The 20,022-nt window shown below is 35.6% G+C and overlaps 2 protein-coding genes across 2 annotated transcripts; both read right to left on the reverse strand.

Annotated features, from left to right (window-relative positions):
- Positions 1 to 3,493: 3,493 nt before the first annotated feature.
- LOC147068499 (UPAR/Ly6 domain-containing protein crok) lies at positions 3,494 to 8,581 on the reverse strand. Its single transcript, XM_085952582.1, has 3 exons — positions 8,443 to 8,581; positions 8,174 to 8,356; positions 3,494 to 5,520 (listed from the first exon to the last, which is right to left on the reverse strand). Exons 1-3 carry the CDS (start codon positions 8,498 to 8,500, stop codon positions 5,303 to 5,305), a joined length of 459 nt encoding a protein of 152 aa, XP_085808708.1. The 5' UTR covers positions 8,501 to 8,581; the 3' UTR covers positions 3,494 to 5,302.
- A 4,428-nt stretch (positions 8,582 to 13,009) lies between these two features.
- On the reverse strand, positions 13,010 to 15,596 carry LOC147068500 (nucleoside diphosphate kinase 6, mitochondrial-like). The gene is made up of 3 exons (XM_085952441.1): positions 15,341 to 15,596; positions 15,034 to 15,194; positions 13,010 to 13,672 (listed from the first exon to the last, which is right to left on the reverse strand). Exons 1-3 carry the CDS (start codon positions 15,559 to 15,561, stop codon positions 13,572 to 13,574), a joined length of 483 nt encoding a protein of 160 aa, XP_085808567.1. The 5' UTR covers positions 15,562 to 15,596; the 3' UTR covers positions 13,010 to 13,571.
- Positions 15,597 to 20,022: the final 4,426 nt, after the last annotated feature.

The following is a 20,022-nucleotide window of genomic DNA, read 5'->3' on the forward strand; positions in this document are numbered from 1 at the left end:
ACAGTCCTCTGCTTCATCTAAGTCTTTTAGTTGGCTACTCTGCCATACTTGCGATTTTCCTTATTTAGACCAAGCGAGCGAATGTTCGTTCTTCCCCCACTCCAGCGAACAAACACTCGCTTGCTTGGTCTAAATGCGGCTTTACCTGAATGCCACCCAAACTATTAGCATAGACTAATATACTTTTACCTTCGTTAGAACCCTTGGTATAAGATGATCGATGATGCACACACCAATATGTTCATAATCTAAAAAAATTATGTACCCATCTACATTTCTATGTGCAATTTCACACAATTAGCTATAACTTTAAAATACGAAAAAATCACGAATAAAACATTTAAAAACCTAATGAAATAGTTTGGTGTGGCACGGAATACGACAATACTGAGAAGAATATTGGCTTGGAGAGGCCTTGATACGGCATAATGATCATACTAATGCCTAGAGCAGACAACGAACATCTGTACGTGAACAATGTACTATAAATTCAATACAAGAAACATTGATGTTTGTATCAGAACATCTATGTTAGAAAAAAATGTTTTTTTTAATAAAACAGTCAACAGTTTTTTACTATGTGTTCGAACAGATGAATCTTATGATGATTAGGTATAATATTATACACAACTAACGTACCTTATTATAAAAATGATATCAAATATTATTATGTAGGTGCCCGAAGATTTATAATTTCATGGCTAAATAAGCCACAGCTTAATAATATGAAACACATAACTACCGGAGCACACATCCAATTGTTAACAATCAACAAAAATTAATGGTACTATAATAATTTATTGTAAAATAGCAGTGCAAAAAGTGGAGGTAGGCTGTTAAGATCTGCCATAAATAGTGCAAACTAAACTTTGTCAGTCCTACTTACATTTGTTTTCATTGAAATAAGATTAATTGACAGTTGGTGTTGGTTAGTTTTTAAAATTCAATGAAACCCTGCGAAAAACTATGCCATTATAGGTGATATTAAAAAAATACTCGTCCATCTATAAAATATCTAAAATTATGCAATTATATCATACATAACTTTGGATATTTTATAGGCAGAATAATATTTTATATATATTTTAATTTAGTTTAGGCAGGGCTTTATGAATTTAAAAAACGAGCAAACAATAATACGTGTAATATGTATTCGTAATCCAACGAAAGCAAATTAGTATAAATAAAAAAGTGTGCACAATTGTGTCGTATCGTCCAAAATATACCAAAACTATTATGGTTTGGTTAGGAAGGGTTTAATTGATTTTTAAAAACTAGCAAACACTATCTGTAAATTCTAGTCTTAGTTCAATAAAAACAAATACGTATGACTAATGAAGTTTAACTACTTCACCGCGCAGCATTTAATTACCACATTTAAATAACATGCTAACGACACAACAGCTGTGCCGTCAGCGCTGTAAGGATTAATGTGCACTATTTATGGCGGATCTTAACAGCCTACCTCCACCTTTCGCTACTGTAAAATAGTAAAGAAAACACTCATTATTACCTACCAGAATCATTGTAATCGAAAATTTTTTGTAAATAAATGCCAAATTTTCTATTTCAATGTAATCGGAACCTCGGTCTAGTGTCTTGAAATCTTTGTATTCCAAATAAAAATTTAAAAATGGGTGCAATATTATTAGTTGGTGAATTGTTGGACGAAGAACGTGTCATTCAGTCTTCATCCTTTTCTGCCAACTGTTATTTGTATAAATGTTCACGGCCATAATGTATTCATACAATTTACATGCAACTGTCAATTTCTCTCTTTGTCATAAACTCAGCATACTATAGTGACACCACTGTGAAAGTAATGTAAATACCATTACTTTCAGAAGTAGGTGGGCTTTGTATATTGTCTATGACCGCTACCGCCGACCATGCTTACATTATTCTCTTCGTACTTGCTTGTATCACTTGGCTTCCCCATATGCATTTTCTTGTTACCCGCCATAATAATCAAACCATATTTTTAATAGGTTAAATTTATAGCAAGAACAATATAGATTCAAATAATGCACCTAAACAATATTACTGTAACCAGCAAAGAAAAGATGAAATCAACTTGTATTCTTTTATTTAGTAGAAAAGTATGTATAAATACAAATAGAAATCAATAGATAATAATATTATCATCTCAGTCATGTAAAAAAAAATATAGTTTAAGATAAATAAAGGAGGCCTGTTTAACCCTTTTACTGTCACAGGTCCGATCTACCTATGTGAAAACTCCCATGGGCAGATTTATCAGCCCGTTTCAAACACTAGACATTGTCAATCTCTTCTATTATTCATACGGTGCTGAAAACAATTACAGGGGGTCCCCATTATCCGAGTCCGCGCAATTACAAATTTGCAGAATGCAAAAAAACTATAAAAACACAAGTGCAATAGCGCACAATCATGACACTTTCAATCCCACACTCCAATGCTATTTTTTCTTGCTCGCGGTGTCTTTTTCTTTTCTAAACATGTTCCAATTAAACCCGTTTACCATTTTGGTCCCCGTTTTAAGCGTGTTCGCTATAAGAGGTATTTTTCGGTACCAATTACCCTCGGATAACGAGGACCCCCGCCACTCACTTTTAACATAACATCACAAATCATATTTTATGGGTGTCTCAGATTAATAATTATTGTAAGTACATATAATGATCTAAAATCTAATTATGATTTTGGCCGGAAAAATTGTTACAAAAATTTCTTTATGATGTGATGTGAAATAAGAAGTTTATTCAATAGGTATATTTTAAAAAAATCCAATGATTTTTTTTATAAAAAACGTTTGGGAGTTTTCACATTTATTATACTAGGCAAAATTGTCAGGGAGTAAAAGGGTCAGGCGCACTTGTTTAAAAAATACTGAGTAAGATTTAAAACATTTATTAAAAAAAAATGGACGGATAAAATATTTAATCACCTTATTTTAAATACCTAATAATTATTATTCTATAATTTCGAAATAATAATATAACCATAATCAAGAAAACATTTACTGTGAACAAAAAAAAACAACAGAGTTCCTAATTTTTGTTGATAGTGACGAATTACTGCAATATGTACTAACTGTGAGTATAATAAGGCATTTTCTGTGAGGTGAGAGTATCCACTGATAATGGCAGATATTATCAATATATACATAACTTATGGACTATGGAAATGTGTTCAGGACGGAAACATACTAAAGATAATAAAAAAACAATGATTCATAAAATTAAGGCACATTTACAATTCTATAAGATATAATATAAGGACACTTACAGTTTACAATTATTATTATCATTAAAAATATCATTAATCAAGCGAAAATTTGTAAGGCTTACTCATTATCATGCGATATAGATACTTTACAAACTCGGTAATATTTGGATTATCTACTGTCAAGAAAGAAAATGCTTTAAGCAATAATACTTTCAGGCTCGTTCTGTTCATACATACAAAAATGTTAATTGCACAAGGGCGGCCAAAATATGTGTTAATTTTTGATTATTCAGTATCAGAGACATCTTTGTCTAAAAAAACTGTCTAGACCTATTAGTTCACTATTCACCTTTTCTAATAATATGTTTGCAAAAAGAAAATATTCTATTTACCGTCCTAAATGTGCTTGATGGTTTTTTTTAGGATTACCTCAAAATAACGGAATGTGGAGGTTACCGACTCTGAAACTAACATCCTCATATTTAAATATAGATTTTTTTTGCAATCATGTTTTTCAAAAATGTTTTAGTTTCTACATAGAGAATGTAAAATAAAATCGTTCTCTACCATGGTTTCAAAATCGAAGTTTAGAGTGGCTTTCTGGAATTCAGAGTAAATTTCTTTATGAAGATCATTATACCAATTTTCAAAAGCCCACAATCTAAAACCACATCGTATTTTATTCATTCTTAGAACTTATAATCTATTATGGAATCAAATAATATATTAAAAAAGCAACAATTGACATGTAAATAATATAACAAATAATAAAAACTTCGTACCCATCTTCATAATATACATACAGAAAAACCTTGTTAGTAAAAACACTGATAATTCGAAATTCACCATATTTCGAAATATTAACGAAAAAAAGTCCCTTGAACATTATTTTCATACAAAACCATACCTTTAATTGGAATTTCGTAATTCGAAATGATTTCAGTGAGAGAAATGAATCCTGGCATAAAAAATATTCAATAAATCGTAATAAAGTAAACTATTTCATGAGCCAGTCATTGAAAATTGTGACAGACTTTTCTTAAAACATCAAAAATTACTTATTTTATAAAGGTAATAAAAATAATCCAGACATTTTATGACCCAATTTGGTAGGCACATCTATAATCGCAAACGAAATTAAAGAAAATCAATTTTTTTTTCCAAAATTTTAATATTTTCCACATACATTTAATATTTTGCAATTCAAATTTTTTTTCGATTTTCGGTCCCATGGAATTTGTATTAACGAGGTTTTACTGTACTCATATTTAATTTATTACATATTATTCAATACTGAGATTCAGACACTGTAATTCTATGATTCCATAGACTAAACCAATTACATTATAATTACAGGTAGCAAGCATAACTAGACATTCTAACAGTTATGGTAAAATAATTATTAATCAGCGCTGGATGCCCATGACCATATCTTACTCAAACACACAATATTCCAATATTCCATATATGTACATAATAATATAAGTGATATGCTTAAGGACTTCAGTTTATGTAAAGCATCATATTATTATGTAGCTCATAAAATAGCGTCTTAGGAGTAAAATATTCCAAACACACAGGACGCATTATTTATAAAAATTCAGATCAGAGGATATACACCACTAATTATTAACATGCCTGCCGCGGTGAATCATAATTCCATCAGTTCACCAAGAATCAAGAAAATAAATCGTGTACATAAGAAAATCTATTTACAACTTAATAAAACATTATATGGAATAATAATTCTATTGGTATACATTCAATTTATTGAATATTTGTATGTGAGTTTTTGATGATCATTTGTTGTCGTCGAAGTCATAGAAACAGCCTCTGCCGTTGAACACTTCACACGTAACATAGGTTACGTTCTCTATGGTCTGATATAAATGAATAAAATATAGTCACTTGAAAATGAATGTTCAGGTATTAAATTTTTTTTAAGTATATAAATCAACAGCCAAAGTGTCTGAGATTCGATGATATTAATTAAATATGTTATTAATCACTTACTAACAATTTTATTGAATGAACAAAATTTTTTCCCCTGTAATAATATATTATTCTTATGGAATGAATCTTAAAGTGATATTCATAACTGAATCTTCATGAATATCGCAACAAGTAGCAGAGGAAGCATTAGGAAGAGAGATACTGGTGGACGTCCAGCTGCATTGCACTCATCAGAGGAGCAGTAACATTCCTCCCAGTAGACTCCGTTCTCGTACACGCCCCAATTGCAGACTCCCGTCACACCCGTATCAGCGACCGATGCACATCGTCTGATAACTTGACGCCAACGGCCGTCCCCTGAAAGAGAATAATTACATAATATTATTATGTATGTGTTTCCCGAGTCTCGTGATTGAGGGACGAGATCGCAGGGTTTAGGGATGACCAGCAGAGGTAGATGGAAAGTCGTCAGGAGGAGAGATGAGAAGTCAATATTTGGTGGTGGTTACTCCGATGGATGCAGGAGCGAGTTTTATTTGCAGCGTAAACAGTTAGTATAAGAGTATGTTACAAGAGCGTTATGTTACAATACTTATGTTATTGTCCCGAGGTCCGACCTCATGGGACAGGAGCGACTTATACGAAGCATACCGATCAGACGGAGATTATGATTGATACTAATAGGTATTTAGACTGAGCAACTCATCAACTATGTTGCTAATTATATACATGAGTATTCGGTAAATTGCGAATCATTGTTGATGAAGTTTGCTATTGAGAAACCTGCTGGCCTCTGCATTATTGCACTTCGATGTCACGTGTGTAGAATATGCTGACTGTGGGTGTGACTATTGTGTGATGGTTAGAAGATTTCAAAGCGGGGTGTTCAACTTTACGAATTACTCACAACTTGCCCCTTTTTCCATATCAATGACGGCATTACTTTGTACATGCATGTCATGCACCACTCCTCACTGCCCTTAGCCAAAAAAGTCCACAACTCTCAATTATAAATTGTCAAAACTCGACTATGTCTTCAAAGGTGATGTTAAAGTCATCATAATGAATGTCTACTCAGTGTAAATTCACATTACTAATAGCCCTGCTAATAAGCCCAGCCCCATCTACATATTTTATTTAAATTTCTGCAGTCACACTTTTCTAGTGTACAAAATATAGTACCTACATCATAATATGATTGTGAATCTATTGTCATATTATTACAAGAATATATAGAGAGTAAAACTGTGACAATGGATACATAATGAAAACTATTTGAGAGAAGGACCCATAAAATATGCGATACAGCATCATGCAATTTATGAATAAGTCGGCTCGCACAAATAAACTCATCTTGTCAGCGGCACAACCATAAATTAAACCTTATAGGAATGTCGCATGCATGTTGCAGAGGCACACGGGCGCCTAGCAACAGTGACGCGCGCAACCTCTCGAAACGTCGAAGTCGTCAAATACCATTGCACAAAAATGCCATTGGACACTGAAACAGTGATTTTATGTATTGATACCACAGAAATTTAAGTAGATGGCGAAAATATTGGGTTCATCTGTCAATTAGGCACATCTCCTAGTATAGTCATATAGGTATACACTGATATTTCTCAATTTTGGACTTAGATAAGTAGGAGATACAGCAACCGGCGAGCTTGATGTTTCAATAGAAACGGCCGTGCTCACGCGTAACTGCAACACAGAGGGATGAGCTACATGCGATACGAGTTGTGTGAAATTTGTTTGTGCGAGTCAGCTAAGTGTAAAATACGCAGTTGGAATTGGTTGAAAATTCTACTTGAAGCAATTGTGTATTTCAAATATTGTTGGCGCATAATGAAGGCAAAAAGACTCAGATGGCCTGGTCCCATTTTACGATGCAATAGATTTAGAGCTCTCCGTAAGGTTTATGAAGGAACCCCAGTAGGCACTGTAGGAGACGAGCGGACAACCGTCAAATGGGATACAGAGGCTGATAGAGGAGTGTGACCGATTGGAGAGAGAAATATATTGGGAAAGAGATGCCCGGAGGATGGTTGTGTAGTTGGCTAACGACATGAATAGTCTGTAGTAAATATATATATTGTTAGACCGAGCAATCGGTGAGTGGTCGATAAGAATATTCATATATTATATTGACTTCAATTAATCATAAGGCTAGCGCCATGCCTCAATGATTCCAGTAAAACATATTAGTATTACCATATTGTTGATTCGGGTTGGTCGAGCTTCAAATTGGGCGGTGATTGAAACAGAACATGGTTAATGTGCTATTTCACCATTTTGCATCACAGTGAACACACATTTACAGCCGGAGTAAATGGATACCCTGCACCCACGGTGGCCTAGTTGGTAGCAACCATTTATGAAGCTGTTTATCGAGGGTTGGGAAAAATAATCATGTTGTTTTTTCAATGTGTGGTTGATCTAGGGAAGACTCCATGGGAATGGTTAATAACCACAAAAATTCTGATAATATAATCGTAATGCTGCGGCGGCCCATGCTCCGCTTAGAAACTGCTTAGGGTGTTTTAAACAGATAACACAGACAAAATATTCTACAACGATGATAATTGTGGGGATCACTGTCAGTAGTGCCTTCATTTGTATCCAGTGTTTGATAACTTATCTGAGTAAAAATAAAGTAGTAGGTACTTACTATGACCACAAAAAACAATATGGAATTTATGGTATCTTGACCTTTGTGAAAGTACTTAACGCTACAATTATATTTGAGTTATATCTGAATTATATCTGAACTGATTGAGAATGAATTGATTATTAAGAGTTAATCATAGCTATGGTGAGAGAATTGTATGGAAGAGAACAAGTATTGGGCAATTTTCATTAATGCTATCATTCTGGCTAGTTTTATCAATTAAGTGTGTCAATCAACAGACTCCAGGAAATGTCTATAATGTGGTTGTGTATTTATTATCAATTTAATTTAATTTTCATTATTTCCTTGTGAATGGCGTAAATTGAAAGGTTTACTGACATATAAAGCCAACTGGTCCTTGTTGGGTTATTTTCATGCAGAAAGATCCAGGCATCGGCGATTCTTCAGAATTGCATTCTACTGCTATGTGCTGCTCTTTGTCGAACCTCTTATAAGCTCCACAATTATCTTCGTCTTCTGGATCCTGAGCTGACGAACACATATAACATCTAACAGCAAACCCTAAACAAAAACATTACTTTTATAGGTTATTTAAATAGTCAAATGAGTCAAACTTTATGTGTCACAAGTAAAATAAATTCACTGACCCGTCGTAAGCATTGATAAAAATATTGAAACAGCTAAAATATTGTAAAACTGAGCCATGGTGAAAAGTGTAAATGAATGAATCAACTGTTTACGTTTATCAAACTATCACGCCCATTTCACAACACACCCGTTAATGTTGCCACGAGTATATTAATATTTGTCATAGACTAAAATCGTAGATAATAAACGTAATATTAAAATATTAGTCTATGGTAATTCGTGTATTTAGGATCACAAGGCCCTATCTACAGTAATATAGTTTTGAGATAAGGGGACGTCCATATAAATAATGTCACGCTCTAGAGGGGCTGTCTGATACAATGTGAAGATTTGTGACGATGGGGGGAGGGGTGATCAGAGAAAATGTGACGTCGCAAAGTAAATAAAAAATATAAAAGGATTTGAAAACACAATATTGGGGATCGAGGATTTAGTGATAAATATTTAAAAAAAATCATTTTTTTTTTTAACGTTTAGGGAGGGGGTGTCAAAATGTAACGTACCCATAGAGATTTGAACGTACCTAATATAGACAGGGTGGTAAAAGGTTATATTATGATGAAATGTGATGATGGAGGGGGGGGGGTTAAAAATAGCCAAAATGTGACGTCATATCGTCGCTGTAGATTGGTTTGTCGAATAGACCAAATGTTCAGGAGACGAAAAACAAATTTCATAATCCTATATTTAAATTGTTGTTTTTACAGCATATGAATGATGTATTCATTGCCATTACAAAGTAATTTAAAGAAAAGGATGGTTCTGGTCCATTTAGATACAAAAAAACATTCTGCATTAAAAGGTCGATTTTGACAAAAACGCATATTCGACAAACCAATCCTATAGCGACGATATGAGAACAGCCCCCAAAACGCATATAAAGATTTTTCTACAATGAAATTTGTTCTCAACTAGGTTTATCTTGTAAACAGATGTAAGTTAGACTTAAGAGCTTCCAATAAATATGATTACGGCATTATCGAAATCAGTGTAAGGTAAATCAAAACATGCATTTTTGTATTTATACCCCTGTGATACTAATTTTTTTTAAAAGACTGACATTTTATTTGAAAAAAGGTGTCATGTAGAATTAAAATTAGCAAATTTAATACACAAAATAGGTCCTTCTAGTTCTGTCGCCAAATTTTATACTCAGCTTATTATAAGGCTGGCAGACCCTCGTTTTTAATTACAGAAAAACTGAAAATGTAAGAAATACATATTCTTTGTCGGAACCTCATGACTGAGGATCGTGACATGGATGATTTGGCCATCTGACAGCATTCTCCATGATTTGCGTCCATCTTTTTCAGCACTCAGTAGCACACAGGTTCTGAGTCAATCGAAAGCCTGTGGCATCCTTGATATTTGATCCGTCCATATGGAGAGAATGTCCTATCCGACCTGGTCAAATATCATGAGTGGTTTTTCAGGTTATCATGCTCTCTGCGGACTGGCATGGTAAAAAGCTTCTAGCCTTGTCCTCTCTCTTGCCATCCAAGTCTTAGAAGTTTATGTTATAAAAACTGGGAACACATCAGATCTTACTCGACAAGTTTTGCTCTTCCAAATTGATTGCATACTTTTTTATATTCTGTCAGATTGCCTCTGAATTTTCTTTTTGTCTTCAGTATGAAGAAAATTATTCTCAAAATAACTAATAAAGTCACTTACTAGTCAAAAACCTTTAAGATTCTGTGGGCAATTTTTGGCTAAAATCATTTATAGGCGGCAGTGGCGAAGGGTGGAGGTAGGCTGTTAAGATCCGCAATAAATAGTGCAAACTAAACTTTGTCAGTCATAAGTATTTGTTTTTATTGAAAACAGACCACAGTTTATAGACGGTTTTGGTTAGTTTTTAAAATTCAATGAAACCCTGCGAAACCAAGCAATAATAGATAATAGTCAAAAAATACTTGTCTATTTATAAAATATCCGAAATTATCCAATTAAATCACATATATAACTCTGGATATTTTATAGATAGAATAATATTTTTTATCTATTATAGTTTGGTTAGACAGGGCTTAATAAATTTAAAAAAAAAATGAACCAACAATATATGTAATATGTATTCTTAATCCAACGAAAACAAATAAGTATGTAATAAAAGTGTGCACAATTTTGTCGTATCACCCAAAATATACCAAAATTATTATGGTTTGGTTAGGCAGGGTTCAATTGATTTTTGAAAACTAAACAACACTATTTGTAAATAAATTGTAGTCCTAGTTCAATAAAAACAAATACATATTATGACTAACAAAGTTTAATATGCACTATTTATGGCGAATCTTAACAGCCTACCTCCACCCTTCACTACTGATAGGTGGTCTATCAGACTGTATGTTTAAAATAATCATAAAGGAGGTACCTGGGTAGTAAATAAAAATCTATAGTAAGATAATGAATTTATTTATTTTTAAAGATATCCAGTACCTATACATAATTTATTTATTTTAATTTGGAATGATTATTAACAATTGCAAATTCAATTACATCAAGCCTGATTACGCAGCGGTTGACTTTTGTGCGGCCAAAATTTGTGTGTAAAATTTATGAAAGATTAGGAAGTTTCATTTTTCTAATGTCTAGATCTGGAAATACTAACCCTGTTTGCCCGCGGGTACAATGACGCCCACTGACCGATTTGTATACGCCCGCCACTATTTGACTGTGACAGAATGTTTTTAAGTTCAATTTTATTTTGACGAGTATCATAAATACGTAAAATAATATGTAATTCAAACTCATTTGCCTGCATAAGTCAACATGTTTATGTATCATCGAGCCAATGGTCTCATTTTTTATCAATCATTTTTCTTGCCAAATAAATATAATGGAAATAGCTGCATACATTGCCGAGCTTGTTCAAATGAAGACAAAAGAACTGATTGGGCACCATGCATTATACAGAATATCTATAAGCACCAATGACATTAATATGGACGAAGCATCTAGAAAATAAAATGACACTCACTTTGTGTCGGGTCTGCCGGATGGCGAAATTCATATTTTAATATGGGTATCCTACGCTCAAATGAACATTCTGCTTGCAAGCGGTCTGGCGACACCGCTGGGTCTGCCCATACAAAATTTCTGACTGTCAGGTTTCGACTCCACCGTTATTATTATGTTACAAAATGCCAATGTGCCTAGTTAAAAATTGTAAAAAAAATCTACTAAACACTCCAAGAAAGATGGGATATCACTTTGCATGTGTTAGTATTATTTATAAAATGCCATTTTAAGATATTGATGAATGTTTATTCAATGCAATTGAATGACAGGAACCATTGGACAGTCAGTCGCCTGTGATTCGCTGGGCACGCTTGCGTCTAATCTCCGAGAAGTCGTAAGTAACCGAGAATCTGTTTCTAACGCAATGAGTCATGACACTAATACGCCATTACAATAAAGGTTATATTACTATAAATTCTCGAAGCTTGTATCGCATAATGGAAACGGATACGTCAATGGTCACTTGACATCTACCTATACATCTGTGAATGACTTTCATGGACAATTTCTCGTGCGCGCCGGGTATGAAGTGAGTCGTCCATTTAATATGTCATTGATAAGCACCCACTATGAATTTTATCAATAATTTATTCTTTTTCACAACCAGTTAAAGTGATTAGCACTGTTTTGTACATCGTCAGTTTAAAGTTAATAATAATAATCAAAATTTCATGTCTAGTGTCATTATCTGATAGGAGCAATGGAGCAATGGACTTATACTATATTTTTTTTACTAAGAACCGATTGAAGGATGCCGTTTTCAGTAAACTGACACATATTATTTCCATCATTCCTCCAATTTCATTAGTTCATATAAACAACTCAAACAAGAAACTAACTATTCTGGACAAATTAAAAGTCAATTATTTTACAAAAATCCAAAGTTGAAATATGTAAATCAAATGTAAATATATATGGTTGATGGAAAATAGTTGATTAAAATAATTTATAACGTTAAGGTGATGCATCAGTGAAACGCCAAATAATGTTCAACTGTACGCGCGACGAAAATTTGTACTTGCTTCGCATTCATTGAGAGAATGTGGAGTCGGACGCACGTCACTTTGCTGCGTGATGGCGACGGGCCAATTAATTCTAAAATCGTGTAAAGATGACTAAAAACTTTACCCATTTACTTTAAAAAGCAAACATGTCAATGAATATATTATTATTGATACTAATAGAATAATAAACAGAACATAAAATGGACGTATGTTGGATTTATATGAGAAATAATATTTCGTTTGACAGGCGTCATTTTCACCCGCGACCCGCAATCCGCACATCGCCTAGCAACGATCTTTTTAGACCGTGCCTCAACTAATGCATGGCCTTAATTGAATAATTAGAAAATAAGCAATCAACCATTTCATCACATAAAAGATACAAAACATTATTGATAGATGGCAGTTTGTTTCATGTTTTTTTAAAATAATATTTTGTTGATTCTAATAAAACTGGTATTATAAATTAATAGGTAAATTAGAAAAATAGCCTATTTGATGTTCAATGATGTAGGTACACTTAACCATGATATTATGCATAATTATAAAGTAATACTATAAATTATATTAAATTCTACATATTGGTTTATTAGTCGATAGCTATTGCAGTAAAGTTGTCACACTATTATCAAGATTAGGTTGATAACAAATATAGTAATCGACTAATAAACCAACATGTGGAATTTATTATCATTTTCAAAGTAGATAGACCATCATTATTTTTACAGAAATGGGAACAAAAAAATTTATAATGCATGAACACAATAATTATTATTAGTCATTGATACCATATATAAATAACAATATGACATCAATGTTACCTGAAATCACAATGCAATTAACCGTTAACTGCCGAAAGCGCGTTTAGTCGCCGTAATTACACCTATTAACTAATTGCGCATAGACAGGATTAAGTTCAATTACTAAAGTACAAGTAGCCGCTACACATAATTCACTGGCAATGTGGGCCTCGGTCTTCTCCAGATGCGTCTGCCAGTCTGATTGTGTCTGGTACCCACATGACATGACCACTTAAATTATATCTTGCTTTAAAGATTATATTATTAGAATTTACTTTATCTTTAAAATATAATTATTAAAGTTCAAGATTTTTCTGTAGCTGATTTGTTGTCTTCTAACCATTTTTTGACAGAAAAATTGGGGAATAAAATTTTGATTTCTCTGTACGCTGACTCTGGTGAATCTAAAAAAAATTGCATGAGTATGAAAATTTTACAAGAAAATGACAATAAAGTGAAATGGATTGTGTTTAAAAATAAAGAAATCTAATTTGAATCAGTATTCAATTTTAAATTTGTGGTGATTCATTATTAACGCCCACGATGGCAGTGGTCCCAGGTTCGAATCCTGAGTCTGGCAAATACACATATTATTTTTCAATTTGTGTTTGGAGTCAGAGTATGGACCTAATAGATTGCGCAGTGGCTAACATCCATATCTCGTAAAAAAAAACAATAATCTATTAATACAAAACCTTCATTCTGTGGAGACCCGTACAATCTTATTAGGATCGGACATGGTCAAAAAAATAAAAATATTATTAGGTAGTTTGTAATACAGTATAACCTCGTTTTAACGTGCCCGGAATTCACGTTTTCCCGGCAATTGCGTGTAATTTTTTCAGTCCCGATGTATTTCAGAACATTTAATACCCGCATTTACGTTTTTATTTCCCGCGATTTACGTCGGAAATATTCAAAATATGCGAGTTACGCGCGCTTGACAATGATTGGGTCGTGACATTCGAACGGCGTAAGGTGAGAATTACATAACAAAAATGCAACAAACATGATTTTTTAAATAAAAAATAAAAAAAATTTCCATAAAAATTTAAATTGAATGTTATTTTTTAATAACACATTATTTTTTTAGTAACATAAAATTTAAATACCCCCCTTTTACATTTTCCCTCCAATTAGGTTTTTTTTCTTCAGTCCCTTAAAAAACGTAAAATAGGGGTTATACTGTATAAACAAAATAAAAATGTTTTTGAATTGAAAAAATAAATATTATTGATGTAATACGACCCTTCTAAATAGTGGCTAAATTGGTAAAAAAAGGTACCTATCTCTAAACTATAATGGAAACATTTCTTTCACGGAAAATCGTAAATGATTTAAAAACCTGGTAAAAAAACTTTAAGGGGCGAAAGAGTTGACTTTCATCCATGTGTATTTGCAGAAGAATGGCAGTTCAGCACTAGTTCCAAGTCTTCTAATACGTTTTGCATTTTGAGGCTTAAGGGCTGGCTCGGCCAGGTTTTTTGATAAAGGTTTCCTCTCCTTAGGGAACGGCCCAGTTTTGACACACTGATCGCTTGTGCCTGCTGTTAGCCACAGCTGATGTTTCATTGTTATCATTATTATATTATCAAAGGTTATCAGATAAGACTTACTAGTAGTTCAGCATTTCCTAACTTTTCTAAAATCTACTGGGGACGATATACCCAATTTGGATCAACTAAGCTAAGTTAATATAATATTATATACGATATACCCAATTTGGATCAACTAAGCTAAGTTAATATAATATTATATAACTTACCAGAACCATGTGTGGCATTTCTTGTGTCCGACAACCCAAACAATCCTCTTATTGATTCAGGTTCTGAATATATAGCTTTATAGACTTTCGTAGGTCCCATTAAAAGTCTCCACTGATTAACAGCATCTTCACGAGATAATATATATGCTTCTATAGGTCCGCTAAAATAGTAAAAATACATAAAAACAATTATTTGGTATACGTAAGAGAGGTTATGTTTTCGTTATGATCAAATAATTCTATATAACCAAAGCTTTGAATGGATATTATGGTCATGATGAAATAGTTTTACAAAATAGTTCCAAACCTGCACATAAAAGTAGTGAGCCTTTTATAGAAGAATTTATTTTTGTGTTCTTCATAAAAATATTGAGCCATTTGAGTTGACATGAGAATACGAGTTTCATCAATATATTGAAAACCGTTGTCGAGGATTTTTTTTTTAACATTTTCTAACGCCCAAGGATTTTTAACCAAGTGTGGTTTCATTATTGAGACCGTTAACTGAATTGATTTTGCCATACACATGTTAATGAAAATTACAAAAGTCAAAAATAAAATGATTACTGACAGTTATTTGAAATGACGCGCGATGTTGGTGACACAGTGCTGCCAACCGGTACTATCATAGACTAATATACTATATTGTACATTTATTTTATAAAATTTGTATTAAAATTTTCGTTCAAGTACCTACTATGTACGAAAAAAAAGGTATAGTATGCCCACAGAACAGATAATAAATATAATACCGATAGGATATATTCAATACGCCTCAAGGTGAAGCAGGCTTTTGAATGTGTGAGTGTCCTACGAAAATGAAGCACGTACTATACACGTGCAATAGTGTGTGTAATACACCAACATTAAATGAGCGTAAATGCATAAACCGTGAGCAGTTTTCAGTATTCGACGTAAAACGTACTCTAGACACGTGTGTATGTTTAACGCGGAATCTTCCTTACTCGAGTCGGTTACCTGCTATCGCCTTACCCGTTGTGTATTTCAGTTCCCATTATTTCTAAGTTCCCTGAGTATGCCCAAAATACTATAGGTAATTATTTTGAAAATTCGGAAAAAGCTGGCAATAGACAAAAAAATAGCGCCAAAACTTTTGAATTTTTGTCTAAAAAAAGAGAAGTTAATCACTTTACACTCGAATATTTGACTAAAATAACTATACGTTAATTACTTATGCGTCATTTTTGAAAATGCAGAAAAGTATTGGTCATTCCATGCGTACTATATTTTTCGCCGAAATACTATAATTATTATTATTTGAATTTGACTTTGAAGTCCTTGAGATAGGGTATGCTCTTTCTTCTTCGCATGAGGTTATATTCTACTAATTTATTTTTCCTTTTTCTTGTCGTTGGTCATTCCTCCGTTTTTATTTACTGGTCATACCCGCGCGTCAATTTTATGGTATGGAGTTTGCGATCCTTTTGTCTTCATTAAGGATTTTACTTTCTTATTGTTTACATGTTACGTCTGACAGTTCATTCTAACTATCAAAAAAAAATATCTTGGACGAACGTTAAGTGATAGGTAAGTGAACGTTAAGTGATCAATGATTATGGCGCAACATCTGAATGACCGTGAGGAGGATATTCTAAAATGGACACCAGACGGCGAAGCAGAACTGCTACAGGAGGAAAAGTTCAAAGTACGAGCGTCGATTAAGATGCTGATGTTTGAGGTATCCTCGTTACGTACTTTATTTCAGCAGGGGGACCGGCAAGGAGTAGCACAACGCCCAAAAAACAATTCTTGGCGGCCCCTACGGTCGTAGAGTTAGGTCTAAATGACAAGTTGCGTCAGTGCGACCATTCGTCATCAGCTAACCATCTGACGGAGAGGATCATCGCGGCCCTCCAGAATGCGATGTTTTCCCAACGGGACAGCTTCTAAAAGGGTATGCAAGGGTTAGTGGATTGGGCAACCAATCCTCAAAACATCATAACAGCGATGAGCCTGTACCAAAAAATCGAAGAGGGTTTTGGGGACAACGCATAATAAAATTTACGAGAACATGACTCAGATCCTTACCGGAAGGATACCTTCACTCGGGAGGCACTATCAAGGATTTCTCCGAGCTGAGAGTCCCGGAAGGCCTTCGAACTCACATTATGGCCGGGGTACTCCCAAGGGGCGACGTCCTGTGGGAAGGGAGTTCTCCATCGGAGGTACGGGCTCCACCAGGGATCCGTACTCTAAGCGAAGGTGACCGCATCTGGACGACCAACAACATTGGGGGCCGCCTAAGAGACTTTCGGGGAGTCTATATGGCGTAGTGTACACCCCCCCCCCAACATTGGTAAGAATAATAGCCGTAGCCCGCATACCTTTTGTGCGGACACCACCATTGGTAAGTCTTTCTTTACTTTTACGGAAAGAATTTCAAACGCAACAATCAGCAGAGTTCACTCTCGAGATTGAGGACTTAAAGAACTCAGGAGTTCTAGAAGAAGCGGGTCAAATCCCCAGTTTTTCTCTCAACCCTGTTTCTGATCAAGAAAGAAGACGGGACCCTATGCCCTGTTTTCAACCGAAAGCGTTTGAATGCGTTCCTACAGCCAAAGCCATTCAAACTAATTCACCATTACGAGGTTTCAGCCGTCTTACAAACAGAAGACTGGCTAGTAATAATAGATCTAAGCCAGGCGTACCTCCAGGTACCAATGGCTTCTCAACATCGTCGATTCGTTCGACTAGCCTACCAAGGGGAGCTCCTACATTTCACGTGTCTCCCGTTCGTGCTGCCAGCCACTCCGATTATGTTGGCATCCCTGACCAATTGGGTCGCCGAACGCCTACGAAAGAATGGCTGAGAATATTCACTTACCTAGATGACTTCTTAGTAGGCAACCAATCCGAGAAACAGTCTCGGTTCAGGTGGAATACAGGATAACCTTCCTACAGTCTTTAGGGTGTTTAATAAATATTAAAAGATCCTGTCTGAACCCAAGCCAACAATGAGGGTCCCTGGACATCACGTAGAACACACACAACAAGCGGAGGTTTCTGTCGCCGGAGAAGTGTGTAGCACTCCGTCACCATCTGCTAATGCAGGTACAAAAAGGCAGTTGGTCCCTCAGACAGGCACAATATATCCAATCCCTGCTAGGGGGACTCAACTTCACATCCTACCTCCACTAGGAAGGTTGCATTGTCGACGGCTACAACGCTTCAGTCATCAATATGGCCGAGGTCCCATCCTCGCCAATTGATGACAATCCCACCACAGGCCCAACGGGACATCATGTGGTGGCTCTAGGCGGTAGGATCCTCAGAGTTGACACAACGCAGGTACAAATAGGCAGTTGGTCCCTCAGACAGGCACATATCCAATCCCTTCTGGGGCGACTCAACTTCACATCCTACCTCCACGAGGAAGGTTGTATTGCCGACGGCTACAACGCTCCAGTCAACAATATGGCCGAGGTCCCATCCTCGCTAATTGATGACAATCCCACCATAGGCCCAACAGGACATCATGTGGTGGCCCTAGGCGATAGGCACATCAGATTTGACACAATGCAGGTACAAAAAGGCAGTTGGTCCCTCAGGCAGGCACATGTCCAATCCCTTCTGGGGCGACTTACCTTAGCATCCTACCTCCACGAGGAAGGCTGCATTGCCAACGGCTACAAAGCTCCAGTCATCAATATTGTCGAGGTCCCATTCTCGCCAATATACGACAATCACACCACAGGCCTAACAGGACATCATGTGGTGGCTCCAGGTGATAGGCTCCTCAGAGTTGACACACATCAATCACTTCCTGATGACAGACGCAGCTGACACAGGCTAGGGAGCCCAACTGAATGAACACCGTCTATCAGGTACGTGGGAACAAAGCCAGTTAGCATGGCATGGCATTCCAAGAGGAAGGAAATGCTTGCAATTCAATCTCAGATACAATCAATCATAGGATCAGATCTGCTTCTGCAGACAGACAACAAAACAGTGGTGGCATATTATATCAACAACGAGGGCGGTACAAAATCTGTCACCCTCCTAAACCTATGCCGACAGATACTAGTATTTACCAGTCGAGCCAACATCACGTTTACTGCACAATACTTCCGCAGAAATTACAACTGCGTGGCAGATCATCTCTCCCGCAGACAACTCATTCCCGAATGGCACCTCATCAACACCGCAAAATCTCCCCTGTTTCAAAGATGGGGTGTTCCCGAGGTGGATTTATTCGCAAGCGAAACAGCACATGTCATTGCAACCTATGTGTCACGAGACGTTACAGACATTGGCGCGCTGTTTCACGACGCCTTCAGCCGAGTGTAGGACTTCAGACTGGCGTGGTTATTTCCCCCACCAAACATACTTTCACGAGTCTAAGTCGAAGTACTTACTAGTAAGTGGCACCGAGCTGGAAACAATGCTTTTGGGAGTGGACTTACGAAAAAGGGCGATAGTACCTCCTTATACAATGCCTCACCTACATACGACACTAGTAGATATGGAGACCAACCGTCCACCTCCAAGGACCCAGGACCTGTCCCTTTAACTATGGATAATTTCGGGTGGGGAGGAAATAACATCAAATTGATTGGTGGAAGAAAGGGCACTCCTTACTTCCAGATGGCGGCCTTCGACTCTAAAAACTTAAAAACTAGCTTGGAACAAATGAAAGACAATGACATGGGTAACATGAACCTAATGGCTCATAATAGCCCTCAACCAATAGAATTGGCCAGATACCTAGGCTACATGCACAACATGGAGGGTTTGTCGTACAACACCATCCTGGTGCATAAGTCAGCCATAGCCACATTTTGCAAACCGATTATCATTGTAGATATCAGCATCAACGTGGTAGTACAACACAATATGTTACAGGCTATTTCGGTACATAAAACGAAACCCGTCAAACTACCGGTTTGGGATCCAGGAAGAGTGGTAGATCATCTTAGGAAAACAACACCGGTGGAGTACAACCTATTAGAAAAGTCTCGCAGGACAGCT

Source organism: Rhyacophila brunnea, unplaced genomic scaffold, assembly GCF_057557595.1.
Source record: "Rhyacophila brunnea isolate RB1 unplaced genomic scaffold, BYU_Rbru_1.0 scaffold_3, whole genome shotgun sequence".
Classification (NCBI taxonomy): Eukaryota; Metazoa; Arthropoda; class Insecta; order Trichoptera; family Rhyacophilidae; genus Rhyacophila; species Rhyacophila brunnea.

Excerpts from the sequence above, each read along its gene's own strand:
- LOC147068499 (XM_085952582.1), bottom strand. The coding sequence starts at position 8,500 with ATGGCTCAGTTTTACAATATTTTAGCTGTTTCAATATTTTTATCAATG. Across the intron at positions 8,357-8,442 it reads TTTATCAATGCTTACGACGG|GGTTTGCTGTTAGATGTTAT; the intron begins GTCAGTGAATTT and ends GTTTTTGTTTAG. Across the intron at positions 5,521-8,173 it reads AGGACCAGTTGGCTTTATAT|GGGACGGCCGTTGGCGTCAA; the intron begins GTCAGTAAACCT and ends ATTCTCTTTCAG.
- LOC147068500 (XM_085952441.1), bottom strand. The coding sequence starts at position 15,561 with ATGTGTATGGCAAAATCAATTCAGTTAACGGTCTCAATAATGAAACCA. Across the intron at positions 15,195-15,340 it reads CTCACTACTTTTATGTGCAG|CGGACCTATAGAAGCATATA; the intron begins GTTTGGAACTAT and ends TTACTATTTTAG. Across the intron at positions 13,673-15,033 it reads AAATGCCACACATGGTTCTG|ATTCACCAGAGTCAGCGTAC; the intron begins GTAAGTTATATA and ends AATTTTTTTTAG.